Source organism: Physeter macrocephalus, unplaced genomic scaffold (genome assembly GCF_002837175.3).
Source record: "Physeter macrocephalus isolate SW-GA unplaced genomic scaffold, ASM283717v5 random_552, whole genome shotgun sequence".
Classification (NCBI taxonomy): Eukaryota; Metazoa; Chordata; class Mammalia; order Artiodactyla; family Physeteridae; genus Physeter; species Physeter macrocephalus.
The window spans coordinates 23,595-50,000 of record NW_021145834.1 but is presented as its reverse complement, the minus strand read 5'-3'; the positions used below and the strand labels follow the sequence as shown (position 1 = coordinate 50,000).

At 55.8% G+C, this 26,406-nt stretch overlaps 1 protein-coding gene across 2 annotated transcripts in view; it reads right to left on the bottom strand.

The window, feature by feature from the left end:
• Window positions 1-345: 345 nt before the first annotated feature.
• TJP3 (tight junction protein 3) overlaps window positions 346-26,406 on the bottom strand; it is a 29,969-nt gene continuing 3,908 nt past the window's right edge. Inside the window, exons 1-21 of one of the 2 annotated variants that reach the window (XM_007105980.4) lie at window positions 21,789-21,806; window positions 17,508-17,564; window positions 17,283-17,392; window positions 16,447-16,549; window positions 15,841-16,189; window positions 14,058-14,161; window positions 12,841-13,000; window positions 12,455-12,563; window positions 9,952-10,021; window positions 9,660-9,730; window positions 9,358-9,514; window positions 8,405-8,513; window positions 8,024-8,261; window positions 7,222-7,433; window positions 5,748-5,843; window positions 3,412-3,482; window positions 2,781-2,991; window positions 2,592-2,692; window positions 1,967-2,254; window positions 954-1,000; window positions 346-577 (exon numbers count right to left, since the gene is read on the bottom strand). In XM_007105980.4, the coding sequence (XP_007106042.1) occupies window positions 475-577; window positions 954-1,000; window positions 1,967-2,254; window positions 2,592-2,692; window positions 2,781-2,991; window positions 3,412-3,482; window positions 5,748-5,843; window positions 7,222-7,433; window positions 8,024-8,261; window positions 8,405-8,513; window positions 9,358-9,514; window positions 9,660-9,730; window positions 9,952-10,021; window positions 12,455-12,563; window positions 12,841-13,000; window positions 14,058-14,161; window positions 15,841-16,189; window positions 16,447-16,549; window positions 17,283-17,392; window positions 17,508-17,564; window positions 21,789-21,806 (2,784 nt within the window). In that variant the 3' untranslated portion in view covers window positions 346-474. Of the gene's footprint in view, window positions 578-953; window positions 1,001-1,966; window positions 2,255-2,591; window positions 2,693-2,780; window positions 2,992-3,411; window positions 3,483-5,747; window positions 5,844-7,221; window positions 7,434-8,023; window positions 8,262-8,404; window positions 8,514-9,357; window positions 9,515-9,659; window positions 9,731-9,951; window positions 10,022-12,454; window positions 12,564-12,840; window positions 13,001-14,057; window positions 14,162-15,840; window positions 16,190-16,446; window positions 16,550-17,282; window positions 17,393-17,507; window positions 17,565-21,788; window positions 21,807-26,406 lie in introns of those variants that run through there. The other variant, XM_007105981.2, reaches the window with a different exon arrangement.

The following is a 26,406-nucleotide window of genomic DNA, read 5'->3' as shown; positions in this document are numbered from 1 at the left end:
AGGCCGCCTCCAGCTGCCGCCTCCTCTCCGCCCCCAGGTCCACATCAAGACGATGCCAGCTGCCACCTACCGCCTGCTCACAGGCCAGGAGCAGCCGGTGTACCTGTGACCGGCCACCTTCCCCCCACCACTGTGCCTTAGCCCCCGCCGGCCCTGGAACTCTGTCCGCGGACCCTCCTCGGCTGGCCAGGGCCCCAAAAGTTTCTTGGTTCTATATTATTTTCTTATGTAAAAAATTAAAAGCTTATTGAATGGGCAAAGTCTCAGATCTGGGTCTGTGGGTTTGAGAGAGGAAAGACAGCACCCTACTCTGGCCCCTTGTCCCTGGAAGTCACTAGAAGCCAGTGCTGTGAAAATACTCCATTTATTAAAGACCGGGAAGAGGGAGGCATGTTTCCAGGTTCTGTGTGGGAAGCTGAGTCTCAGCTCCAGGGAGAAAAAGGGAGGATAGGCCAGCTGGCCACCTGGGAGGGGTCACAGGTCAGTGGCCGGTCCCCAGTCATAGCCATCTTCGTCAGAGGACTCCACATCTCGGGCTCGTGTAAACTTTTTCCTCAGAGCATCCCGCTCATATGTCCTGGGGATCAGAAAATAGAACAGAGGCTGTGGGTGGGAAGGGTGTGGACTTACCTACCATTATCTGAGTTGACTCTGGGCTAGGCACAGTGAGTGCAGTCAGAGATGAGCAAGACTGACAAACTCCTACACATCCTTCAAAGCCCGCTCCAAATTCCCCTCCTTCAGGAGCCCTCCCAATCCTCCCAGGAAGAGGATTCCTACTCCCATGGCCCTGACCACATGGGGCTTGGAGTGGCTCTGTCTGGCTCTGTCTCACTCAGTAGGCTCCCAGCACCACAAAGGCATAGCTTAGTTCTAGATCTCTTCTCCACCCCACACTCTGAGTCCCAGGGGGAGGGTTGAGGTCCCCCAATGTGGAGTACAGGGGCTCTTACCGCATGCTGTCCTGTCGCCATTGACCCTGTGGGTGGCGGCCATCCACCTTGCAGAGGGAGAAAGGAAGTTAACACTTATCCCCCAAGTATGATAAACTGGGATGAGTAACCACCCCATCCCACCTCCCCACCTTTGCCCCCGGCAGTGCTACCCACAGGCTTTCTCCTTGACCCCACAGAAGTCTGGAGCTCCTCCCCAATTTTAAATGAGAAAACAGCCTGGGACAGGGGAAGGCCTTGGCTGTGATCTCCCAGCCTGTCAGCAAAGGGGGAGTGGGGTTTCCCATCTGTGACTTTCCTCAGAGGGCTGTTGTCAGGAGTTCATAAATGAGTTTGTATATGTCAAGTGCTTAGAGGAGAGCCTGCCCCATAATCAGGATGCCATGGACAGTTGAGCAGGTCGGGTGCTACACAACCCCACGGAACACCATTCTACCAGAGACGACATAGATTCGTACATTTTTACATTTCCCTAGAGAGGGTCTGGAGGAATTTGTCAAATTCACAGAAAGGCACCTTGGAGGCTGAGGCAGCCGCACAGAGAATAAGTGCTAAGTCAATATTTGTTATTGTTAAAACACCCGACTCCCGTGGGCCGGGACTTGGACTAAGTGTATTCTGTTTAAACAACAAGCTTGTGGGACTTCCCTGGCGGTCCAGTGGTTAGGACTCTGAGCTTCCACTGCAGGGGGCCCAGGTTCGATCCCTGGTCAGGGAACTAAGATCCCACAAGCTCCGTGGCCAAAAAACAAAACAACAACAGCAACAAAATAACAAGCTCGTGATGTCAAGACTTTACCATCAATCCCTGTATCTCAGATAAGGAAACTCATGCAGAGGTTAAATATTTGCTTTAAGTGACTCAGTGGTTCAAATACCCTAGATCCAGGTCCCAGCTCCTGATCTGGTCCGGGAAGTATCTGTTCCTTGACATCCTGGCGGAAAATAGGCTCCCTAGGTGTCTCAGCCCCATCCCTAGACCCTTGCTGGGGCCAGCCTGGTGCTCTGCTCACCTGGGTCTCCCGGTGACCCAAGGATCTCCCATGATCTTGCAGGATCCGAGGCTCATCCTCCAGCACGGGCTCCGAGGACCGGGCCAGGGCTGGCGCCAGGGGCCCCTCGTCCACGTCCATGTGGGGCCCACCCTCGCCATCCGTGTAGCCCTCGCCGTCCGTGTAGACGCCGCCCTCACCGTCTGTCTCATAGTCGCTGTTGAGCCGGCTGTCACAGCTCAGATCCGCGGAGCTGTCAGCCAGGCTGCGATGAGGGAGGTCCAGGTTGTCCTCTGAGGAGCTGTCCGGCTGCGAGTGCACATGGCCTGGCTGAGCCGAGCCCCGGCCCTCCCTGATCTTAGAGGAAACCCCAGACCCGGGACACGGCCTTTCAAACTCCAGTCCTCAACCTCAAATTGAGCCTTAACCCTTGACCCCAAGGTGAGTTCTGACCATTGACCTTGGTCCAGACTGAGCCCCCAAATCTGAGCTGAGCCCCAACCCTGACTCCAGCGTCAGGAGAAGACCCCAATCCCATCTCACCCCAGGAACCAGGTCTAGACCCTAGCCTCAGGTCAAATCTGGGCCTTGGCCATGGCCCCTAACCCAGCCCTAACTGCGACTGTTCCCAAACCCTGACAGGTACCTGGTCCTCGGCCGTCCAGATGGGCCGCGTCTGCTGCTCGCGGATGACAGCCTTGAGCTCTTGGTACCAGGAGTCGCTTGTGCCCTGCAGGGGGATGGTGGCTGCAGGCGGGGGGGAGGGGCATCGGCATGGCTGGGAGACTCAGGCCAGGACCCACCGCCCACCCCAGACCCTCAGCTTCCGCCCCACCTGTGAAGAGGTGGTCGCTGTGCTTCCTCAGCTTCTGGGCCTGAGCGTAGAGGCGGCGGGAGCTGCGGCGGGAGGCGGGGGCCAGCCATCGGCGCAGTGCCTTGAGGGCTGTCCGGCTCTCGGGGACACAGAAGACCACGATTGGGTAGTACTGCACGTAGTTAAGGCGCTCAATGGCTGAGGGTGTCACGTCCAGGAGTGCGTGTTTGTCCTGGGCCGGGCCAATGTTGGGGGCCGTGGGGGAGGAAGACAGAGAGACAGTGGAGGGAAAAACACCCAGAGACAGAGCATCGGAGACAGGTGAAGAATCAGAGAGACAGAGACGAAGAGTCTGAGGTCAGAGTGGACCCCAGCCTCTCACATCTGCAGGCCAGCATGTTGGGGTGGGGCTCGGTGATAGCCCAGGCCACAGTGTCTTGAGCACCAGAGCCCCAGTTTGAGTCTCCGCCTCTTCCCAGGACTTGCTGCTGTGTGACTCTGGGCAGGCTCCGTCTCCCTCAAGTCCCCCACATCACAAAGCCTCCAAGAGGGGTAAAACCACACTTGCGGGGTGTGGGGCCAGAACAGGTTGGAGGCCTGGGCCTCGGTTTCCCCATCCGTGAAATGGGACCCACAGCAGAGCCTTGCTTACTTTCTCTGCAATCACCCGCACGGTGTCCAGTTTGATGATCTTGGAGGGGCTGTCGGTCCTTGACATGCTCTCTGTGGAGGGGAGAGGCCACTGGCAGCTTCGGGAGGGCAGTCCACTGGCCCTTCAAATTCATGTCTCCCTGCCCCTCCCCTGCTCAAGAAGCCACCATGGCTCCCCATGGCCCTTGAGAGAAATCCTAACGCCAGCAGCAGCAGCTCCTGCTGGCCCCACTCCTGACACCACACTGGGTCCCCTCCTGACCACGACCCTCACCTCCTCCTCCTGAACAGGAGTGGCTGTTACTGGCAGATGGGGAAACTGAGCCAGGGACATACAGTCACCAGCTCAGAGTCACTGAGCCAACGACTGGCATGATGGGGAGACAGATGCATAGTCTGTGCTCCACACACCCACTTTCCCAGGCTCGGTCCCAACTCTGGGCCTTTGCTTGGGCTGTGACCCCAAAGAAGCTACTCTCCCATCCCCTGTGTGTCCTCTAGGACCTGAGATGGAGTACTGCTTCCTCTAGGAAGCCCTCCTAGATAGCATGGCAGCTGAGGGAGAAGGCACGCTGGGGCCTAAAAGGAGGGGCACGCATACTTGCCTTTTTTCTCTTTGTTGTGGTAAAATGTGTGTAACATAACATGTACCACCTTAACCATTTTTAAGCACACAGATCAGTGGCATTAAGTGGCATTCACACTGTCGTGCAGCCATCCCCACCATCCATCTCCAGAACTTTCTCATCTCCCCAAACTGAAACTCTGTCCCCAGGAAACACTGACTCCCCCTCCCCCTCCCCCAGCCCCTGGCCCCCACCATCTACTTCCTGTTTCTGTGGATGTGACTCCTCCAGGACCTCGTGTGAGTGGAATCACACAGTGTTTGTCTTTTTGTATCTGACTTATTTCACTGAGCATCATGTCTTCAATGTTACACTCATGTTGTAGTGAGTGTCAGAATTTCCTTCCTTTTTTAAGGCTGAATAATATTCCATGGTGTGCATGGAGCACGTTTTATTTATCCATCACCTGTCGATGGACACTTGGGTTGTGTCCATCTTTTGGCTGCTGTGAATCATGATGACTCTTCATGTCCAAGTATCTGTTCAAGTTGCAGCTTTCAGTTCTTTTCACATGTCACAAAAAAAATTGTTTTAACTTCTTTTCAACCATTTAAAATATATCAATACCATTCTTGGGCTTCCCTGGTGGCGCAGTGGTTAAGAATCCGCCTACCAATGCAGGAGACATGGGTTCGAGCCCTGGTCTGGGAAGATCCCACATGCCACGGGAGCAGCTAAGCCCGTGTGCCACAACTACTGAGCACGTGTGCCTAGAGCCCATGCTCCACAACAAGAGAAGCCACTGCACTGAGAAGCCCGCGCACCTCAACAAAGAGCAGCCCCCGCTCGCCGCAACTAGAGAAAAGCCCACGTACAGCAACGAAGACCCAATGCAGCCAAAAATAAATAAATAAAAGAGCCACACCTATTTCAAAAATAAAATAAAATATATCAATACCATTCTTCTTTTAAAAAATTTATTTATTGTTGGCTGCCATTGGGTCTTCGTTGTGGCACGCAGGCTTTCTCTAGTTGTTGTGAGCAGGGGCTACTCTTCGTTGCGGTGTGCTTCTCTCATCGCGGTGGCTTCTCTTGTTGCGGAGCACGGGCTCTAGGCGCACGCGCTTCAGTAGTTGTGGCTCGCAGGCACTAGAGCACAGGCTCAGTAGTTGTGGCGCACGGGCTTAGTTGCTCCGCAGCGTGTGGGATCTTCCCAGACCAGGGCTCGAACCCGTGTCCCCTGCATTGGCAGGCGGATTCTTAACCATTGAACCACCAGGGAAGTCTCTGAATACAATTCTTAATCAGCAGGCTGAATAAAAACAGCCATATTTGGCCCAGGAGCTGTAATTTGTTGATTCCCTACTCTAGCTTAATTGTTCCTGCAGTTGTTCATTTTTGGTCTCCTCAGGAGACCCTGTGTATTCGTTCGATGCTGTGTCTATAGCTCAATAGACAAATCTCTTAAACAAACAGACAACTGGCAATTGTCCAATTGGCTCCATTGGCAATGGCTGCTTGGTGAACTGTGTTAAGAAGGATTCTGAGGCTCTATCCAGGTAAAGGGTGGCAAGATTGATTGAGGATGTCTGGCCCAGGGGTTGGAGGGGGTGCTGGCGGCTGATCTGCCTCATGTTTGGCATGGTTGTTCTAACTCTTTCCTCCAAACAGCATCATTAGCAGCCCCCTTATCAAGCTGCCTCAACCCAAGGCTGGGAAAGGGTTATGAAATGATTCACCAATGAGGTTGCTATGGGACCTGGTTTCTCACCTGCAATTTCAAACTCGTCAGGCATCTCAGCAGTCAGCTTCTGCATAGCAATGTCAGCCACAGGTCCCAGGATCACCACCGGGCGCTTGAAACTGGCTGCGGGGCAGAGAATCAATGACAAGAATCAGGATCCCATGCAGGGCAAAGGCTGCTAGCCTCTTGTGCGACTGCCTCTCCACTTTCTCAATAGTAGATCTAGCCAGGCCCATAGCTGCCCGGCTAAAGACTACAACTCCCAGCCTCCCTTGAAGCTAAGGATGGCCATGTGACTACATCCCGGCCAATGGGATGCAAGCAGAATGATGTGGGAAATCTGGGTTGTATCCTTCAAGGGAAGGTGTGAGACCTCTTGGCCTTCTTATACTGAGACTGTTACTTGAAAAGGAAACTTCTTGTTTATACAGTTTGGGGTCTGTCAGAGCAGCTGAACCCAGCTAACTCAGTGATTGGCAACCACCATTACAACCCTCAGGCCACATCCGGTTCACTGCCTGTTTTTGTAAATAAAGTTTTATTGGCACAAAGCCACATCCAGCATGTCCCCTCTCTCCTGCCTTCCTGCAGAGTTGAGTCATTTGGACAGAAACCATCTGGCCTGGAAAGCCTAAAATACTGTCTGGTCCCTTGCAGGAAGAGCTTGTTTGACCCCTGGCCTCACCAATACTCCCTTTTACCAGTGAGGAAGTGGGTGCAGAAGGCATCTTGGCCGGAGAAAAGCGGGTAAGCAGACCGCTCTTTATACCTGACCCTTTTCTCTTTTTCTCCTCTCCTTCCAGGCCTCTGTCTTGCTCTTAAAAACTAGATACGTTCAGGGGCTTCCCTGGTGGCGCAGTGGTTGCGCGTCCCCCTGCCGATGCAGGGGAACCGGGTTCGCGCCTCCGTCTGGGAGGATCCCACATGCCGCGGAGCGGCTGGGCCCGTGAGCCATGGCCGCTGAGCCTGCGCGTCCGGAGCCTGTGCTCCGCAACGGGAGAGGCCACAGCAGAGGGAGGCCCGCATACCAAAAAAAAAAAACAAAAAACAAACAAAAAAAAAACTAGATACGTTCAGATTTCTAAACTTTCGTTGGCTGGGGGTAGAAATTAAGTACGTAGCCTTTTATGTTTGAGTCTTTTTCGTCTGGACGACGGACCAGCAGCTGGAAAGCAGCTCAGCCATTTCCCGTCCTGGGTCACCTGCTATTCCCACCCTCCCGCCGTTTTCTTTAAAAAGCCTCAGCACCTGGTTTTAATCCTTCTGCCTTGAGGCTGTGGGCAAGAGCTCAATCTCTTCCCTTCCTGAAATCTGAATGAGGTGTATTTTTACCCCTGGTTCTCGGGTAGGGAAAGGATCTATGTGCTGGTTTTGTGCGTGTGTATTTTCATCCTAAAGTAACCAAAAGGGGGTATTTTGGGTGGAAGGAGAGAGGTAAGGATTGTGGCTTCTGAACACTCTTACTTGAGGCCCCCCCTCGGCCCCTCCCACCCTGGCCCACCTTCTCGCAGCACCACGCGTTCATATGGCGGGTAATGACCCTGTCTGGTCAGAGCCGACAGATCCTCGCGGCTCCGATGGGTGGTCTTCTTGGCTCCCCGACGAAGACCCCGCAGCCGCCAGAACTCGGCCCGTGTACTGGAGCCCGCTGAGGCTCCAGGCCCGACCCCCACGGCCCGCTGGGCAGCCTCCAGACTGGCCAGCTGCTCCGCCCTGGAGAGAAGAGAGGAGATGAGTGAGCACTGGGGTCCAGGATCACAGCCCCAAAGATGTCCAAGGCCTAATCCCGGGAACTGTGAATATGTCACCTCTCACGGCAAAGGGGACTTTGCAGGTGGGGTTAAGTTAAGGTCCCTGAGATGGGGGTGACCCTGGATTCCCCGGGGGGGGGCCTAGTGTCATCACAGGGTCCTTATAAGAGGGAGGCGGGAGGGTCAGAGGCAGAGAGAGACGGGAGATGCTGCACTGCTGGCTGTGAGGATGCAGGAGGGGCCGCGAGCCAGGGATGCGGCGCCTCTAGAAGCTGGAAAAGGCGGGAACGATGCTCCCCTGGAGCCTCCGGAAGGACCAGCCCTGCCCACGCCTGGATTTAGCCCCATCAGACTCATTTCTGACCTCCGGAACATGAGAGGATAAAAGTGTGTTGCTCAAAGCCCCTAGGTTTGTGGTAATTTGTTACAGCACCTGTAGGAAACTCATACAAGCACTGACGGGTCAGCCCTGAGCCTTCTGAGCTCCCCAGAGTGAATCACCAAGGATGCTAAGTAGTGATGCTGTGCCCTGTTGCAGTGGGCGGTCCCCACCTGCTCTGGTTGGGGATGATGCCCCGCTCTTTCTCCCGGAGGTCACGCCCCATGCGCACCGCCAGCCAGTGGCCTCCGCGGGCATGGCTCTGCCCAGGCCCGGGGTACAGCGTGTCCAGCACGTGGAAGACGTCTCCGCGGGTGAAGCCCAGGCCGGACGGCGGGCTGGGCTCCATCTCAAAGTGCATGCGGACGTAGAAAGAGTCGCCCACGCGGGACTGCACCATCTTCTGGAAGACTGTGGACAGGGAGGCTCCGTGAGCTAGCAGGGCCACCGCCCAGACCCGACCCCTCCCCGGGGCCTGGCCGTGGGTCCCAGCTGCACTGTCACATACACACACGCTCTCACACACTCACACACATACACTCACACACACTCACTGTCCTGCTTCCGCTGCGTCACCAGCTCCACCTCCTCGCCCGGGGGCAGCTCCAGCAGGAACCGCACAGCCTCCTCCCGGGTCAGGTTCTGGAATGGAGTATCATTCACCTGCCGGGAAGTGGGTGCAGGGGTGGGACAAGGGCACAAGATCGCAGCTCTTCCTCCAGACAAAGCCCTCCACCCAACTCCTTCCAGAGCTGCTGTCAAGAGCCCCAGAGATTGGGGGATGGCTTTCCGAAAGGGGCACTGCCCTGTGGCAGCCTGGGCATCTCACACACACACACACACACACACACACACGTGAAGGTCTGGCCCAGAAACCAGGATACAGGGAATGCAATCAGTACAGGCATAACCGAGGCTCTGTGGGTTGTCAACAGCAAGACATGGGAACGAGGGGTCACAGCTGTGACAGGGCCAGGAGACTGGGGAGAATTTTGTGATACTTGAAAGAGTCAAGACACACATGCGGTCGTGACAGGGACACAATATACGGATCCGGACAGCAGGTCACAGACACTGATGATCATGGAGGTAAAGACATGCCACGAAGGCGCGACCCGGATAAGGCCACGACCCGGACACGGGAGACGGGAGGTGGCACAGAAAGGGACTGTGGATGGAGGCAGGCGTCAAGGATGCGGCCCGGGCAACATGGTCAGGACACGGTCAACTCAGTGACACAAACGGAGACTGTGACATCGATAACGAGGCGGTGACCTGGGAAAGGTCGTGAGCTGGACATCGAGGTCATGACGTTGACAACAAGGGTGTGACCTGCACAAGGTCATGACCCAATCATGAAGGTCATGCCCCAGGCTGGGAAGCCTTAAAATGTTTGAAGGTCTCTGGGGGTCTTGCCAGTCCCCAGGGGGTCCCCGGGGGAGGACACACAAGCAGTAACAGACTCGGGTACCACCCAGCAGGCCCACCACCAGCCTCCCCCGCTCACCTGCAGAATCTCATCTCCCTCCTGGATGCCCTGCCCGTCAGCCGGGCTGCCCGCCTGCACCCCGGACACGAAGATGCCCACGTCATTGCCTCCGGCCAGCCGCAGCCCAATGTTTGCGCCCTTGAGGAAGCGGACCACTCGCGAGGCGGGGCTGTACCTGGGCGGTGAGGCAGAGAGGGCTTCAGGCCCTGGATGGGAGAGCCCCACCCCCATGCCGGTGCGAGAAGGCAGGTGATGGGAACCCGGAGGCAGCCCCGGGTGTGCGAGTCCTCAGCTGGGGGGCTCTGTCCTGGGGCACATACCCCTGGTCCTCCACGCTCTGACCGCTGGGCACGCTGTGCACGTCACAGCTCCTTTGCCTCGGGGAGTCTGAAAGGGAACAGCCAGTTTTTCCCGAGCACACGGACTGGTCCAGCCGCCAAACCTTTGCAGGGGGGTGTCCCTGCCCCTTGGAATGCAGCCCCCAGCCCCCCGCCTCTTCCCAGGGAACTGTCCCTGGCCTCTTAGGTCCGTGCCAGCCTTCCCTGCTCTGCTCGGTACAGCCTCATTGGCTGCGATCAGAAAAATCAGAGGAGGGGTGCTCAGAGTCACCGCCCTCTGCTCACCTGCTTCTGACGCAGTCCTAGAGTCCACTGAACTCTCTTGCCGAAGCTGGGGGCTCTCCCTGGTGGGGAACAGGTTTGGGGTGAGGTGGGGGTGGGGGGATGTTGAGCAGCAATTTTTAGAAGAATTTTAGTTCCTCGGCACTCGGGTTCTAATCCTGGTCCCGCCCCTCTGCAGCTGTGTGACCTCCGGCCCTCTGCTTCCCCTCTCTGAGCCCCAGTTTCCTCCTCCGAGCCCTGGGATGGCTGAGTCGAGTCAAGGCCTCAAAATGAGGTGAGCCTGTGACAAACAGTCATGTTTATTGTTTTAATATTAGTGAAAAGTTATAGAAGGTGCTCTTGACCCAATGTCGGTGTCCCCCCAGATTCATATGCTGAAGTCCTAACCCCCAGTGGGATGGTCTTAGGAGGCGGGCCTTTGGAAGTGACCAGGTTTAAATGAGGTCATGAGGGTGGGGCCCCCATGATGGGATTAGTGTCCTTATAAAAGATACCAGAGATCACTCTCTCCACCGTGGGAGCACACAGCAGGAAGGCGGCCGTCCATGGGCCAGGAAGAGGCCTTCACCAGCAACCGGCCATGCCAGCACCCTGGCCATGGACTTCCGGCCTCCTGCCTATGGTATTTTGCTAACAGCCTGAGCAGACTAACACAGAGTTAAACCACAGGACGGAAGGAAAGTTCCCTGCAAAATCAACCCACTGTTAGCACAGAAGAGTTACTTTCCAGATCTTTCAGATGCTTTCAAAGAAACGGTGAGGAAATATATACTTCTGAAAGAAAATCAAGATCAGGCCATATGTTAGCATTTCCGACATACAGCCTGTGAACCCCCAGTGCTGAGTGACTGGGGGTGGGGAAAGACACTTGAGAATGATGTACCCCCAGCCCAGGTCTCGCGGGGCAGGTTCAAAGAGTACAGGGTCTGCATCGGAGAAACACATCAAGCTACTTGGAGCCGTCTGTCCACAGATCCTTCTGTGTGCCCATGGAGTCCCCGGGAAGATCACACAAGAGTCCCCCAAACCCTTTGAGATGCCGCCCTGTGTCATTCTGCAATCCGGTTCATTCACCATACACAATGCCAAGTGCATTTTCCCAAGGCCTTTTCAGTATACCCTTGGAGACATCCTGTTTCGTGGCTGTCTAATATTCCCAAGCAAGAATTATATTATAACAATCATAATAAAGAGCATTCACTACGGGCCAAGCACACACACACCATCTCCTTGTGTCACCGCTAGTTAGTGCCCTAATTAGTGGTGGAGTAAGATCTGGGGCCTTGGCGTGGGCCCTCCTCTGGCCTCTAAAATGGACCGCAATGACCCCCACCTCCTGGTCTTCCTGCCAACAGCCATGCGAGGGAGCTTAGAAGGGGATCGTTCACTCCCAAAAGCCCACAGCCCTAGACCACGTCTTGACTGTAACATCATGAGACCATGAACCAGAACCACCCAGCTAAGCGGTCCCCAATTCCTGACTCTCAGCAACAGTGAGGTAATACATGTTTACCATTGTTTCAAGTGGCCAGGTTTGGGGGTCATTTGTTATGAGGCTGTAGATAACAGATACAACCCCCTGCTTCACAGGGGACTGCAGGCTTAAGTGAGGTGCCTGTTACCTAATCCCCAAGTGTTGTGCAGTCATGTTTTTTAAGGCATTGAATTGTGTACCCTCAAACTTCATCTGTTGTGGTCCTAACCCCCAGGATCTCAGAATGGGACCTCATTTGGGAACAGGGTCATCACGATGTGATTAGTGAACTTGAGGTCATACTGGGGTGGGGGTGGGGTGGCTAATCCAGTCTGACTGGTGTCCTTATAAAAAGGGGACAACTGGGCACAGAGACACATACACGGGGGAAGATGACATGAAGACACACAGCGGGGAGATGGCCACCTGGAAGCCTAGGAATGCCGGAGGCTACCAGAAGCTAGGAGAAAGGCCTGGAACAGATTTTCCCCTAAGAGCCTTGAGAGGCAGCGTGGCCCTGACACCGTGACTTGGGTCTTCAGTCTCCAGGACTTTGAGACCATAAATTTCTGTGGTTCTAAGCCGACCAGTTTGTGGCACTTTGTTACTGCAGCCCCAGGAGACTAACAAAGTAACTGCCACTCTGTCCCTTTTATAAACATCATCATAACGAATAACATCATCGTCATAATCCTCTAATCCCTGCACACAGCTGTGGCTATTTCGCCCCCAAGAGAACTCTCTAAAAGCCTTGCTCGGTGACAGGGCTTAGGCATTTTGAAGTCTTCTAGGGCTTGTTGTAAAATTCTGTTTTCCCTTCTGCTTTAAGTCCGCCCATATCTGCTTCTCCCAGGACCAAGAACCCTGAGCCACAATAAGGAGGCAAGAAGGACTGTGTGTGGAAGGAGAGGCCTCTTCCAGGCAGGCCGCCATGACTGCACCCTCAAGCCTACCCCATGTTGGAAAAGATAGGCCCATGTTCCCATCCCACTTGGCCATTCTAGCCGATGAGGATACATACATGGGGGAGTTGGTTCGGCTGGCGTCCGGACTCCGCTGCCCATGCTGGGGTGGCGGTGGTACATGGGATGGTGGCGCCTGAGACGGTTCTGACCCGAGGTCTGAGATGTCTGCAGGGGAAAGCGTGTCTCAGCCACGGGTATGCCTTCCAGGCTGCCATTTCACAGAGGGGCACATCAGACCCCTCTAAGCAAAGGGGCCCAGACCAGAGAAAGGCTCAGCTGAGGGCCTCCAGCCCTAACTTGCTGTGTGGCTTTGGGCAAGTTTCTGTCCCTCTCTGAGCCTCTCAGGGCCAGGCTTCCCAACTCCTGCTTGGCCCTGCCTGGCACAGCCTGCCTCCCTGGCCCTCCATTTGAGCCTCCCAGGGCCGGCCTCTTGGCCCCTCACCCTCCAGAAGGGAGCTGTCGCTGTCACTGACGGCCGGAGGGATATTCACCAGGAACTGGCCTCGGTCCCTGAGCACGAGCAGAGTCAGTTTCCCTTCTGACTTCTCGATCAGTTGCCGTGTGTCACTCAGTGACAGATTCTCACTGGACACCCCGTTGATCTAAAAGGGATCAGGAAGGAGGAAGCAAGTTCATGAGAGATAGGGGATACTAGAAACAGATACCTTGGTGAGGGGGACTAGAAACACACAACCCTCAGGGGTTACTAAAAACAGACAGTCTCAACAGAAAATGATAGAATTGCATTCCTGCTGTGAGAGGAGACTATGCCAATAACTGACCTCCAGAAGAATTCTAGAAACACAGTTCTCTAAGAGGGGTTGGTGGGGGGCGCTAGGGAAAAATTAAACATGCATTGACTCTCATTTCCCCAGAGGGGGAAATTTCTCAGGAGACACTGGGAACAGATATTAGAAACAACTCTAATTGGGGGAGAGGGAGTAAATACTTAGATACTAGAAACAGACAATCTCTAGGAGGTACTGGAAACAGACATCTAGAAGTGGATTAGAAACATACAATTCCTAGGAGGGATCTAGTGTCATCTCCGCTCACCGGGAATACATTGCTAACATTTTCTCTTGGGAATGTCTGTTTTCGGTAACCCTTCTAGCCCCCAGCCCCACCTCCAAGCTCTGTTTCAGCTGTCAGCCCCAAACTACTAGAAACAGACAATTCCTCAGGGTCACTAGAAACAGATAACTCTGAGGAAACTCTAGAAACAATCAACCAGAAATGATTTGGATATCAAACACTAGGAATCACTAGAAACAGATTTTCAGGGGAGGAGTCTAGAAGGAAACCAAGCTCTTAAGGCAGAGCTGCTCCTCAAAGTTTGGTCTCTGGACCATTAGCATCCAGGGACCTAAGGCAGGCCCATGAATCAGTGCTGTAGCCAGCAGGTCATGTGATTCTGGGGATACTAGAAACAGACAACCCAACGGGGGTGCTAGAAACCAACATTTGGCAATGGATTTGCAGCAGATTGGGGGAAGGGGGGAAAATCCTGCATAGCCATCTCCAACCTTTGTGAAACAGGCCACAATGCAGGAGGCAAGTGGTTCAGAACCAGCTTTGTTGACCGTGCCATAGGCCTCAGTAACACGGTTACCCTCTGGGCCCGGTCTCCCTGCCCCCTGACAGGAAGCCTGGGCTCACCTGTAGGATGAGGTCTCCTTCCTGGAGCCTGCTGTTCCGGGCAGCCAGGCCCGATTCTGTGATGTGCTTGATGAAGATCTGACTGCCCAGTTTGACCCCGAAATCTGTTGGGGGGAAGAGGAGGGAAACTGAGGCAGGGCCTGGGTTCTGGGCTGCCAGGGGCTCTCGGACCTCAGCCTTCTCGCCTGCCCTCAACCATCCCACCTTCCAGGCTGCTGTCGTGCAGGGAGGGGGCAGGCTTCAGCCTGCTGCCCCTTTCCAGCGGGCACGCTCCCCCTGCAGGTGCCTGTCGGCGGGTGACAAAGCAGACCTGGTCCCCTGTAGTTGGGGGAGGTGGAACACACGAGCACCCGGTGATGCTGTGCACTGGGAAGAGAGAAAGCTGGGGGGCTTCCCTGGTGGCGCAGCGGTTGAGAATCCACCTGCCAATGCAGGGGACACGGGTTCGAACCCTGGTCCGGGAAGATCCCACATGCCACGGAGCAGCTAAGCCCGCGAGCCACAACTACTGAAGCCCACGCGCCTAGAGCCTGCGCTCCGCAACAAGAGAAGCCACCGCAATGAGAAGCCTGCGCACCGCACTGAAGAGTAGCCCCTGCTCGCCGCAACTAGAGAAAGCCCACGTGCAGCAACGAAGACCCAACGCAGCCAAAAATAAATAAATACATTTTAAAATAAATAAATAAATAAATAATTTTAAAAATAAAAAGTATTAAGAGGAAAAAAGAGAGAGAGAGAGTAAGCCAGGAGGTGGGGAGAGTTGCTGTGGAGGGGCAGTTTGGGGCGAGGTCGTCGGGGAACGGCTTTTCTGAGGGGGTGATGTCTGAGCCAGGTCTTGGATGAAGCAAGGGAGCAAACCCTGCAGGGGTCTTGGGACGGTCATTTCAGGTGGTGGGAACAGCCCGTGCAAAGGCCCTGGGGCAGGGATTCTGATATCATCGCGCAGCAGTCAGCAGCAGGCACCTGAGAAGGAGCAGAGCCCAGGTTGTCCCTTCCCAACACCCTGATGACATCACCAAAGCGGCTTAGGGGTCACAACCCCAATACTCAGTGACATCATGATGAGCGTTTTCAGGATTATTAAAATTACAATGTGGGGTAGATCTCCCAGTGCCATTTGTCACATCATGACCAGAATTCCAAGGTCACAATACTGCCATTGACTCAAGACAGGAATGAGAGATCACGTCCCTACTGTTCTATACCTACTAATCCCTCGACAGTCTACTGATGTCATGATGTGTGAGTTTCCTGTTGCTGTACCAAACTGCCACAAACTTAGTGGCTATAATACAACACGAATTTATCGAATAGTCTGAAATGGGTCTCACGGGGCTAAATGCAGGCGTGGGCAGGGCTGGTCCCTCCGGAGGCTCCAGGGCAGCCTCGGTTCCCGCCTTTTCCAGCTTCTAGAGGCGCCGCATCCCTGGCTCGCGGCCCCTCCTCCATCCTCACAGCCAGCAGCGCAGCATCTGCCGTCTCTCTCTGCCTCTGACCCTCCCGCCTCCCTCTTATAAGGACCCTGTGATGATGCTGGGGCCCCCGGGGAATCCAGGGTCACCCCCATCTCAGGGGCCTTAACTTAACCCCACCTGCAAAGTCCCCTCTGCCCTATGAGGTGACACATCCACAGGTCCTGGGACCAGGATCCAGGATGTGGGTATCTTTGGAGGCCGTTATTCTGCTGACCACACACCACATGTGATCAGATTTGGGGGCAGCAGTGCTGCCTGTTCCCGGGGATGCCAAGCCCCACTGCCGACAACGTGGCCCCCACGCTCACCGTCGCTGTCTCTCCTCCGCACCAGCACGGACTTCATGGGCCGCATCTGCACGTCCTGCCGCGGCAGCCGCTTGAAGCCAGACACTAGGGCCAGCCCGTTGGCCTCGGAGCCGCCGCCCGGGCTCCTGCGCCCATGGCTGCCGGCCTGGCTCCGGCGACCTGTCCTTGGCCGGCGGGAGCGCTCGCCCCAGGAGTGGCCAGAGCCGCTGGACGTGTCACCCTCGTAGCCCTGGCCGTGGTCAGCCTCGTCCAGCCGCCGCGGCCCATCTTCCTCGTCCGAGTCCTGGTGTCCCACGCCAGAGGTGGCCTTGGTGGCGGGTAGCTGGACTTTCCGGGGACGCTTGACTGTCTGTTAGGGCAGGCAGAGATGGTCGGGGTGGCAGGGGGCAGCTCAAGGCTTTGCCCCATCCCATGGGGGACCCCGGGGGACTCTGGTCCCTCTGGGCCTTAACATCCAAGCTGTGAATGGCGACAAGATTCCACTTGCTTGGGGAAGCTTATACTCATACTGCCCAGGGGCAGCAGGACCAGGAGGACTGGGGTTCAGCCAGGGGCAGAAGTGCCACCTGAGCCAGGGGCTGCCTCTCCCACCGAGACCCCACTCACAATGTTGGCCACTTTTGTGCAGGTCTTGAGTATCTGAATGGCGAAGGTGGAGGTGACACTCTCCATGGAGACCCCATTCACCATGACGATGTGGTCCCCTGTCCTGAGGGAGGAGACCAGGTCTCAGGGAGGAGACATCACCCAGGAGCCCCTCTCCCCAGGCCTGCCCTGAGGGCCCCTGGCAGGTACCCCCACGTGTACAAAGCCTGGTTCTGATTCACTGGTGTCCCCAGACTCATGAAGACATTTATTCTTCTGGGCCTCAGTTTCCTCATCTGTAAAATGGGGCTGATCGCAGAACCCACATAATAGTGAAATGCAACCATAGAACACAAGCTGCAATTACACCTGGTGTCCCTGTACCCCCTCACTTCTTTCTCTCGGGCCCCCTCTTCCTGCTTTTCTCCCCTTCTCTCCCTGTCCATTTCATACTCTCTCTCTCTGAAGCTGGTCGCTGATTCTGAGCTGAGCCATATCACCCGTCAGCCTCTTGGGTCCCAGAACCATTTTCCCTACATAACTCCCAGGAGCCTCCTACCCCCAAGGGCTCAGGACACTGGGTCTCTCTCCCTCCAGCCAAAAAGGTTTCCAGGATATTCGCTCCAGGAGCATCCTGGGGCCACTATGACCCCCAGAACTCATCAGAGGACCAGTGCCTTGAGGAGAGTGGGGGCTAGTCACTGACTGTCCTGCTGCCAGCCCCAAGCCATGTACTGACAGAGCTGGAAGGCGCCAGGCACTTTCCAGCCTCCGGGTTTTGGCCCACACCGTTCCCTCCTCTTGATGTGTCCCCCCACCCCCACCCCCCGCCGGAACCTGGCTGCCTTGACACTCACTGTAGCCGGCCCTCAGCTGGTCCTCCGGGCACCACATCGGACACAACCACTGATCCACTGGGCCGGTCTCGGCCACCAGATATTGCAATGCCGAAGCCTCGGCGGGGGTCCTGAGGGGTGATGAGAGACAGAACGTGATTTTGCTTCTCACTGGGACAAAGGCTGTCCTGCAGGAACCAACCCACCATTCCCGTCAGCACCCACGCAGAGAGAGGGAGGCCCCACCTTGCTGATCGTGGCTGTGTGCTGTTCCCAGATGGTCAGCTCCTCCATGTCCAGCACCTGGTGGGAGGTGACAGGGAAGGTGGACATGAGGTCTATCAGAGCAATCAGGGGTCCCCATACCTGGGTGTGGAGCCTGGCTCTGAGACTCCCATGGCCAAAGTCTGTGAGTTAGTTGCTACCACTCTTGAGATCTCAGTTTTCTTATCTGCAAAATGGACTTAAATCAGTGGTTTTCAATCCAGGACCATTCTACCCCCTCCCCCAGAGGGCACTGGGTGGTATCTGGGTACATCTGTGGTTGTCATGACTGGGGGGTGCTCCTGGCATCGAGGGGGTGGGGGCCAGGGATGCTGCTCAAACCCCTACATGTAGTGCACAGTCAGACCCCACCACAAGCAGTGATCCATCTCCAAATGTTAATAGTACCATACTGTGGTGGGAGCAGAGGAAATGTTAGTCCTTGTCACTGTCCCTCTGGAAGGTCTGTCTCAGTCCCTGTGGTGGTGGTGGGGGGGATCTAGCAAGGCCTGCAGACACAAGGGTCTCACTCTGCTCCAGACACTCAGGGCTCCTCGATGTTCCTCCCACACACCAAGCCCGGTCCTGCCCCAGGACCTTTGCACGAGCCATCTCCTCTGCCTGGATCTCTCTTCCCCCAGATCTGCACCTGGCCCGCTCCCTCACCTCCTTCTCCCAACCACCCTGTCTGGAACTGGAACGCTTGCCATCCCACAAGAGACCAGTTTATCCTCCTTTCCCTGATTCCTCGTTCACAGAACTCGTGATCCCTTGACACTCTCTAGATTTTTAAAATCTGGTCACTGCCCTTCTCCCTCTAGAATATTGGCTTCAGAGGTCAGAGATTTTTATCTGCCTCATTCAAAGCTGAGCCTGAGTGCCTGGATCATAGGAGAGATTCCAACTATCTAAGGAATGAATGAATGAATGAATGAATGAAGTGCTTCCTTTGCGCCAAGCACTTCACAGGTAAGATCTCATTTAATCTGCTCACTAAGGGGCATTCTATTATCCCCCGTCACAGAAGAGGAAAGCCAGGCACAGCGAGGGGAAGTCACTTGCCAAGACAACAGAGCAGTTGGAGGGTGGGGCTGGAGGGTGGGGCTGCAGGGCGTGGATTCTGTTATTTTCAAGCCCAGGGTATAGATGAGATCACAGGCTCTGGGAGTAGAGGTCACTCAGCCGGGATATGCTGGCAGAAGGGGGGATGTGGAGCCCTCCGGGGAAGCCAGCCCCCACCCATCCCTTACCTTCTGCGGGGCTGTCCCACTACCCCGGGGGGCCTTGTAGAAATGACGCTCCTTCCCCAGCCTGGTTGCCCAGCCCAGCACTTCGAGGGCGGGGGATTCCCTGTGAGCCCTCCGTTGGTGTGATGTGTTCCGGTGCCTTTTCTTAGAGGTTCCCGGGAGAGCAGCATTCCAGGCTCCCCCGAGGTAGGTAGGGGGCGGAGAAGAGGGAAACAAAGCCAAGGGCAGGGCCTCACGGACACTCCTGGGAGCCAGGTCTGCTCTCTCAACTGAGCCTCAAATCCTGCAGTCTGCCCTTTCCTGGCTGTGGTGTTGCCTCTCCCAGCCTCTTCTTCCCCATCTGTGAAATTGGTACCTCCCTCACCCCCGCCGCCCCGTCTTTCAGCGCTGAGGTGTGGGAAGCGGGCATGGAGTCATGCACAAACAGCAGAAGGAGCCTCTAGGAGAGATGACAGTGTTGTTGTGAGCAGTAATAATAATGACCTTCTTCCTCTGCATAATAGTACTAAGCAACACTATTCCGTGCGCTGCCAGAGAGCGCATTGCACGTATCCATTCATTTACTCCTGAGTGACCTCAGAAAGTGGCACTTCTCCTATTCCTGCCTTCCAGGGGAGGAAAAGGAAGCCCAGAGAGGTTCAGTAACTTGCTGGAGCTCACACAGCGCTCTGCAAACCTTGGCAGCCCGTCCCATACCTTTAATCTTTTTTTTTTTTTTTTTTTGTGGTACGCGGGCCTCCCACTGTTGTGGCCTCTCCCGTTGCGGAGCACAGGCTCCGGACGCGCAGGCTCAGCGGCCACGGCTCACGGGCCCAGTCGCTCCGCGGCATATGGGATCCTCCCGGACCGGGGCACGAACCCGCATCCCCTGCATCGGCAGGCGGATTCTCAACCACTGCGCCACCAGGGAAGCCCCCATACCTTTAATCTTAACCACCGGGCTACGGGCTACAGTATCCTTCTGCTTTTTTTTTTTTTTTTTTTTTTTTCTTTCTGAACTTATTTTTCAGAACAGAATCTTTTCACTTGCTTTGATTTTATGCTTAGTGTCATTAAACGGCCTCCCAGCATTTTGATTTCCTGGCCTTATTTTAAGAAACAGCCCACAGGGAGTCAGGGCCCCTAAGGGGGCAGGCGCAGGTGGCTGGGGCTTGTCCCAACTTGTGTAGGTTTGCCTCCATGGATACTGCAGGACTCTCCATGACCCATGGGGTCACGCCTAACGCCACATCCCACCTCAACTTAGTTCACCTCCAAACATTTCCCTGGCAGTCCCCTGTGCCTGGTTACCCTCCCAGGATGCACACAGCTGCCCCGGACACTCAGGTCTCAGCTCAAATGCAGCCTCCCCAGGGGACCCTACTAGACTAGCCAATCTTCCCTGGCACCCTACCACCCTCCCTACTTAATTTATGAGGTTTTATTCATGACATCCAAAACCATCTTAAATTATCCTGTTTAATCATCAATTAATAAGTTTCTGGTCTTTCCTCTTGGGCTGTGAAGGCTGGGCAGGGCTGTCTCTCTGGGTACGCTGGTGATGGGCCCTCCAATCAGCACCTTTCCAGGCTTTTGCACATGCTGTGCTCCCTGGCAAACTCTTATTCATCCTTCACAGCCCTAGTACCACTGTCTCTTCCTCCAGGAAATGAGTCCTAAAGGCCCCCCGCCCCCCCCCCCACATTTTACGTCCCTGATTACTGGAGCCTGGGATGTTCCAGTCCACCTGTCTCCCCTACATCCCTCTAGTCAGCGGATTCCTAGTGGGCAGGGCTGGGGGCCCTGGGACCCCAGCATTGTCCCCACAAGACCAGGAACGCGGTAGTTTGAGGAATGCGTGAGTGGTGGAATAAAAGGCTGATTCCGCCAGGAACTCAACCAGGTACGTCCTGAGTTCCTAGCCTCCTCAGCCCCGCCCCCGTCAAGGTGCGCTCCGAGGGGGCGGGGCCCGGGCCTTCGTCCTCGCCCCCTGCCACGCGAGGGACAGAAACACCGGAGAGGAGAAGCCTCCAGAGGGACAGGTCTTACCAAGTCACACCGCCCCTGGCACTTGGCTACCAGGCTGCTGTCCGCTCTCCCCCTCCCCATTCCAACCTCTGGGAACAACGGCGGAGGTAGGGAGGGGGAGGGGAAGGGGGGGGTCACAAATACTCGAGCTGGGGACTGGATTCTGGGAGCGGTTCCTTGCTGCCGGGAAGGAGGCGGCGGGAACCAGAACTGCCCGGCCCTAGAGCCTCGGGCGGTCCGGCCTGGGGCGAGCCACGTAAACAGCCTAGGCCTGTTTACCCCTCTGGGGCCCGACCTGAGACCCAGTGGGGTGGGTGTGACAAAGTCGATTCAAGCTTCAGCCCTGGAGAGCGAAGTTCCCCCCAGATAGAGCCACAGGGATTCCCTCTCGCAGCCCCGGTCGGATTGCTCGGTGCAAAACGGGGCTCTCGACGCCCATGTCTACCAGGTCGCCCAAGTGAACGGCTCTGTATACAGTAGGCACCCAATAAATGGGGATCCCCTCGTCCGCAGCCTCGCCGCATTCGCCAAAGCCGCTCCCGCCCACAAATGAAGTCCCTGCCCACGGTTCCGCCCTTAGTGCTCGAGCTTAACTCCGCTGATCTCCCGGGAAACCGGGCACCTACTACGTGCCAGGCGCTTTGCAACACACTTTTGTCCTGGAATCCTTCCTACGTCCTTCTATAAAGTGACCATCTTCCACTTTATAGATGAGGTTCGGAGACGCATGGATTCACCGGCCCAAAGTTACGCAGAAAAAATGGGATTTGAACCCAGGTCTACCTGCGAAGGCAGACCCAGGACAGAGGAAGCCCCCGGAGGCCGCTTTGGAGGCCAGTGGGCGCGGACGCCTCTGCCCGTGCAGCCTCGGGCTAGCCACCACATTCCTTTGGGCCTCAGTTTCCCCATCTGTTACCTAGGCAGAGGGTGATCTGGGCTCCTGGACCCAGGTCCCAGCCCGGACCCCAGCTCGGTCCCCTCCCCCTCCCGCCCTCGGCGGGCTACTCGCCTGGAATCTCACCGCCATAGTCCACCCGGGGGCCGTCCAGTGCCTCTGCCCCAGGGGGGCCTAGAAACGATTGGCCCCCACCCTGGCGTGAGGGAGGAGGCTGGGGAGGGTCGCGGCGAAGCAGGTGCCCGGCTCTCGCCCTCCTCCAGCCCGCTCCGCCGCCGGGGCTGCACCTGCACCTCTTCCTCCTCCGTGGCCCCTACCGGCCCCGCCCCCGCCCCGACACGCCTTCGGGACGCCTCCGAGGCAGCCTTCGTCCCCTCTTCCCCTCCCAACCCAGGATCCAGGCCCAGTGGTGGTAATTCCAGGCCGGGTTTTCCGCCCAGCTGAGCACTAGCCTGCGGCAGGGCTGGAGACCAGCCAGGCAAGGCTGCAAGGAAGACCCGGCAGGGATTACAGCCGCGTTCGGAACGGAGCCTGCGCTTCGGAAAGTTTAACATCCGCGAAAAACTCTACATGTTGAAATTCAGTAGGGAGACCTGTTGGATTAGGAGCTAGTCAAGGGTCAGAGACCTCAGGAGCATAGGGCTGGTCTTTCTCGGGTCACCTCCATCTTCGGGAGGTTTACCCTATTTTAGAGAGAGAAAACGGAGGCCCAGGGAGGCCAGGGGCATGGACTCTCTGAAGGCGCACAGCGGCCGCCTCTGGGCCTGCCCCGAATCCAGTGGTACCCGCCCGTCTTCACACCTAGCACCTGGCTGGGTCCCCAGCTGGGGAGGGCGGGGCGGCGAGGGCGGAGGAAATTCTTTAGGCTCCTCTGAGTTAAGGTCAGGCTTCCTTCTCCTCACCCAGCCTCACCCTCAGGAGCCCGGTCTAGGAACTACAGGACGAGAGCAGGAAACCCTCTACCTGGGGGTGAGGGAGGGAGGAAGTCACCTGGATGGGTGGAGCCACCATCGGCCCCACCCACACATTCCTTTGTGCTTAAAAAAAAAATAGACCCTGAGGCCCAGTTGTTCCTGTGCCCCATCTCAGGCCAAGGTTGAAGGGGCAAATCTGGGCATAGACGCCCCTTCCCAGCCTCATCCAGTCAAGACTGGGCAGAGAGGAACTCCAGACTGTGGGAAGGGGGCAGGCAGAGGGGAAAATGGGGGATCAGGGAAGTGTTCCTGGAGGAGGGGGTATTGCCACTAGGGTTTTTAGGGTTGGATAAGAGTTTGCCAAGTGTACAAGGCAGAGAATATAATCAAAATCTTTGAGGCCCCCAAAGTTGATATCTCACCCCTCCGCATTGCAGTTATCCCCCAAAACCTAGTCTGGAGACCCCAGTTAGCCAGAATCAACCCCTCAAGGGTCCCCAAATGCCCCCAAGGCAATAAACATTTGCAGAAGCCCCCTTCTAAGGACCTGCTTGGAACCTCACGGCTAAAGGGGAAAGCTCAGACTTTCCCGACATGACCTTGGGTCACCAGCAGGTGGCACCCAACATGATTTTAGGTAGAAAAAAGTCAAATATTTTCTAAATAGATGTGTATTTGCTTTAATGACTCATAGGACAAAACATAAATAAGTTCCCCACTGCCACGTGCATGCAGGGGTTCGTGGCTGAGAATACTGGGGAGGACTGGGGAGGAGTTACTGATTGGATGTAGGTCTGGCAAAATCAGACAAGTAAGCTGGCTCATGCTTATTGAGTGTTTGCTTTGCTCCAGCCACAGTTACACAGATATCCACGTGACCATGTTGCAGCTGAGAAAACTGAGGCCAGATGGGTCGAGTGGCAAGCCCAACTAGAAGAGCTGGATTTGGCCCTGGATTTGGCTCTGTTCGACCCCACACCGCTCAGTCTATACCAGTGCTTCTCACTGTAGGGTAATTTACCCCCCATCTCCCAGCCTGACACCCCAGGGGATGGATGGGCCCCAAAAGCCAATAGTGCTGAGGTAGAGAAACCCCACTTTAAACCCCTCTAAGAAGGGGGGCAACCACCACAAGACACATGGTCTTCCTTCAGCCACCTCACATATTCATGCCCTGCTCAAGAACACTCACTGGGACTTCCCTGGTGGTGCAGTGGTTAAGAATCCTCCTGCTAATGCAGGGGACATGGGTTTGATCCCTGGACCAGGAAGATCCCACATGCTTCGGAGCAACTAAGCCCGAGTGCCACAACTACTGAGCTTGAGCTCTAGAGCCAGGGAGCCACAACTACTGAAGCCCGTGTGCTTCAACTACTGAAGCCTGCACTCCTAGAGCGCGTGCTCCACAGCAAGAGAAGCCCCCACTCACCGCAACTAGAGAAAGCCCGCGGGCAGCAACGAAGACCCAAAGCAGCCAAAAATAAGTAAATAAATAAATTTCAAAAAAAAGAACACTCAGTGTCTCCCTAGTACCCATCGGATGACACTGTGCTCAAATGCAGGGCTTTGGAGAAGGGTGCGTCCAGTGCTGCCTCACAGGCCAGAGGTGGTGTCATTCATGCATTCATTTTCCCACCTATTCAGTCATTCACGCAACAAAAATATTGCAAGCCCCTGCTATGCGCCAAGTACAGAAAGGAGAAGTGATGGGGGACAGAATTCCCGTCTGAAATTGCAGTGCCAGCTACAACCAGGAGGGGGCAGTGTGCGCATGGCCGGAAGGAGTGGGGGAAGGGAGGATTCAGAGAAACCTGTGGGATGATCCTCCTCTGCCCCCTCTGAGCAACTACAGGGAAACTGAGGACCAAAGGGGGTAGGGACTGGGTTGAGGTCTCCCAGTGGGTCGTGGCTGCCAGGAGGGGTGGGAGCCTGGGGGGTTCGTTTACGCTGGGAGCTTGGGGTCTCGCTGGTGTAGGCTGCTTTGCGGGGCTGCAGGAGGCTGAGGTCTTATCTGTGGTCTAACAGGTCTGACCAGAGCCCAAGAATGAAGCAACTCTGCAGCCTGGCTGGGCGCTGGCTCATTCACTCGAGGTTTACTGATCGCCCACTGTGTATACCCAGCACTGACGCAGACCCAGTCCCTGCCCTAAAGGAAGCCAAGGGTCCTCAGGGGAGATAGACAATAATCAGATCATCACGTAACAGAAATAACAAGTCCGACCTAGATTTCTGAGAGCATAGGTACAGAGGCACAACCTGGGCTGGGGGCTCTAGGAGGGCTTCTCCGAGGAGGTGGTACTGAGATTAATAGGAGTGACCTAAGTGAGAGGTATCTGGGCAGAAGTAACAGCTAGACCTGAAGGAGGTGAGGGAGGCGCCATGGGAGAGCTGGTGCAAAGGTCCTGGGGCAGGACCATGCCTGGAGTGTTGGAGGAACAGCGAGGAGGCCCGTGTGGATGGAGCAGAGTGAGCGAGGGGGAGAGAGGGAGGAGGGGAGGGCAGGGAGGGGACGGGGCAGGTCGTGCAGGTCCCTGTGGGCTGCGGGGAGGACCTGGGTTTTTGTCTCCAGGGAGGTGGGACCCTGAAGGGCTGTGGGCAGAGGAGGGGCGGGGCCTGACTCGGTGCTCACATGCGCCCCCTGGTGGCCACTTCCGAGAGGACAGACTGGGGGCCGTAGGCGGGAGCTGGGGGAGCAGTGAGTCCAAACCCAGAGGCCCTGAAAAAAAGTGTTTTAAATAAACATTTTATTTTGAGGACTTTCCTGTCTGTCCAGTGGTTAGGACTCGGCGCTTTCACTGCCGAGGGCCCGGGTTCGATCCCTGGTCGCGGAACTTAGATCCCACAAGCCACACAGAGTGGCCAAAAAACAAAAGAAATATTTTATTTTGGACTAGTTTTAAATTGACAGAAAAGTTGCAGATATAATTCAGGGAGTCCCCCTATGCTCCTCACCCAGTTTCTCTCAACATTAACATTTTACATAACCACCACGGTATATTTGCCAAAACTAAGAAACCACATCCTCATCACTATTAACCAAACTCCATGCTGTATTCAGGTTTTACTAACGTGAAATCTGCACCAGGAGCCCATCCAGTATCCCACAGTGTGTTCATGTCTGTGGGATCACGTCTTCTCGGGCTCCGCTCCCCTCGTCCCTTGACCTTTTCCGTCTGGAGGAGACGGGTCAGGGATTTTGTACGATGCCCTTCATTTGGGGTTTGTCTGATGCTTTCCTCATGCCTGGACTGGGGTTATGAGTTCAGCCAGAGGGCGCAGGAGGAAGGGTAGTTTCTGGGTGGGGTGGGCTTGCTGATGAGCACAGCACTGAGGAATGTCCCAGCAGTTGGCACCAGGCGGGTCCCAGGGCACCTTAGGACGAGTCCTTTGATGTTGGAGGGAGGGGAAAGCGAGGAGGGGTGAAGAGCCTTCTGGGGGCGGCTGGAGGGGGCTCACAGAGGGTGTCACCCACCCCCCACCCCCTAGGTGGGAGGAAGCCCTAGAAGGAAGCTCCACGGCAGGGGGCAGAGCAGTGCCTGGCGAGAATCCAGCCCCTCTGCTTCCTGCCTCAGTTTCCTCATCTGTATAATGGGACCTGGTTCCGACTTTGAGCGCTATGATCGGGAAGGTTCACAAATTAAAGCAGCTGGCACGTAGCAGGTGCACAGAAAGGTTTGCCTGGGTGGTCCTTGTAGTTCCCCCACTCAGGCCAGAAGGAGGGAGACAAGCCCCCACTGGGAAAACATGAAAGGGAGTTATGGTGTTCTCCAGAGCTGGATGGAGACCACCTGCAAAATTGTCTATTTCAAGCTTCCATC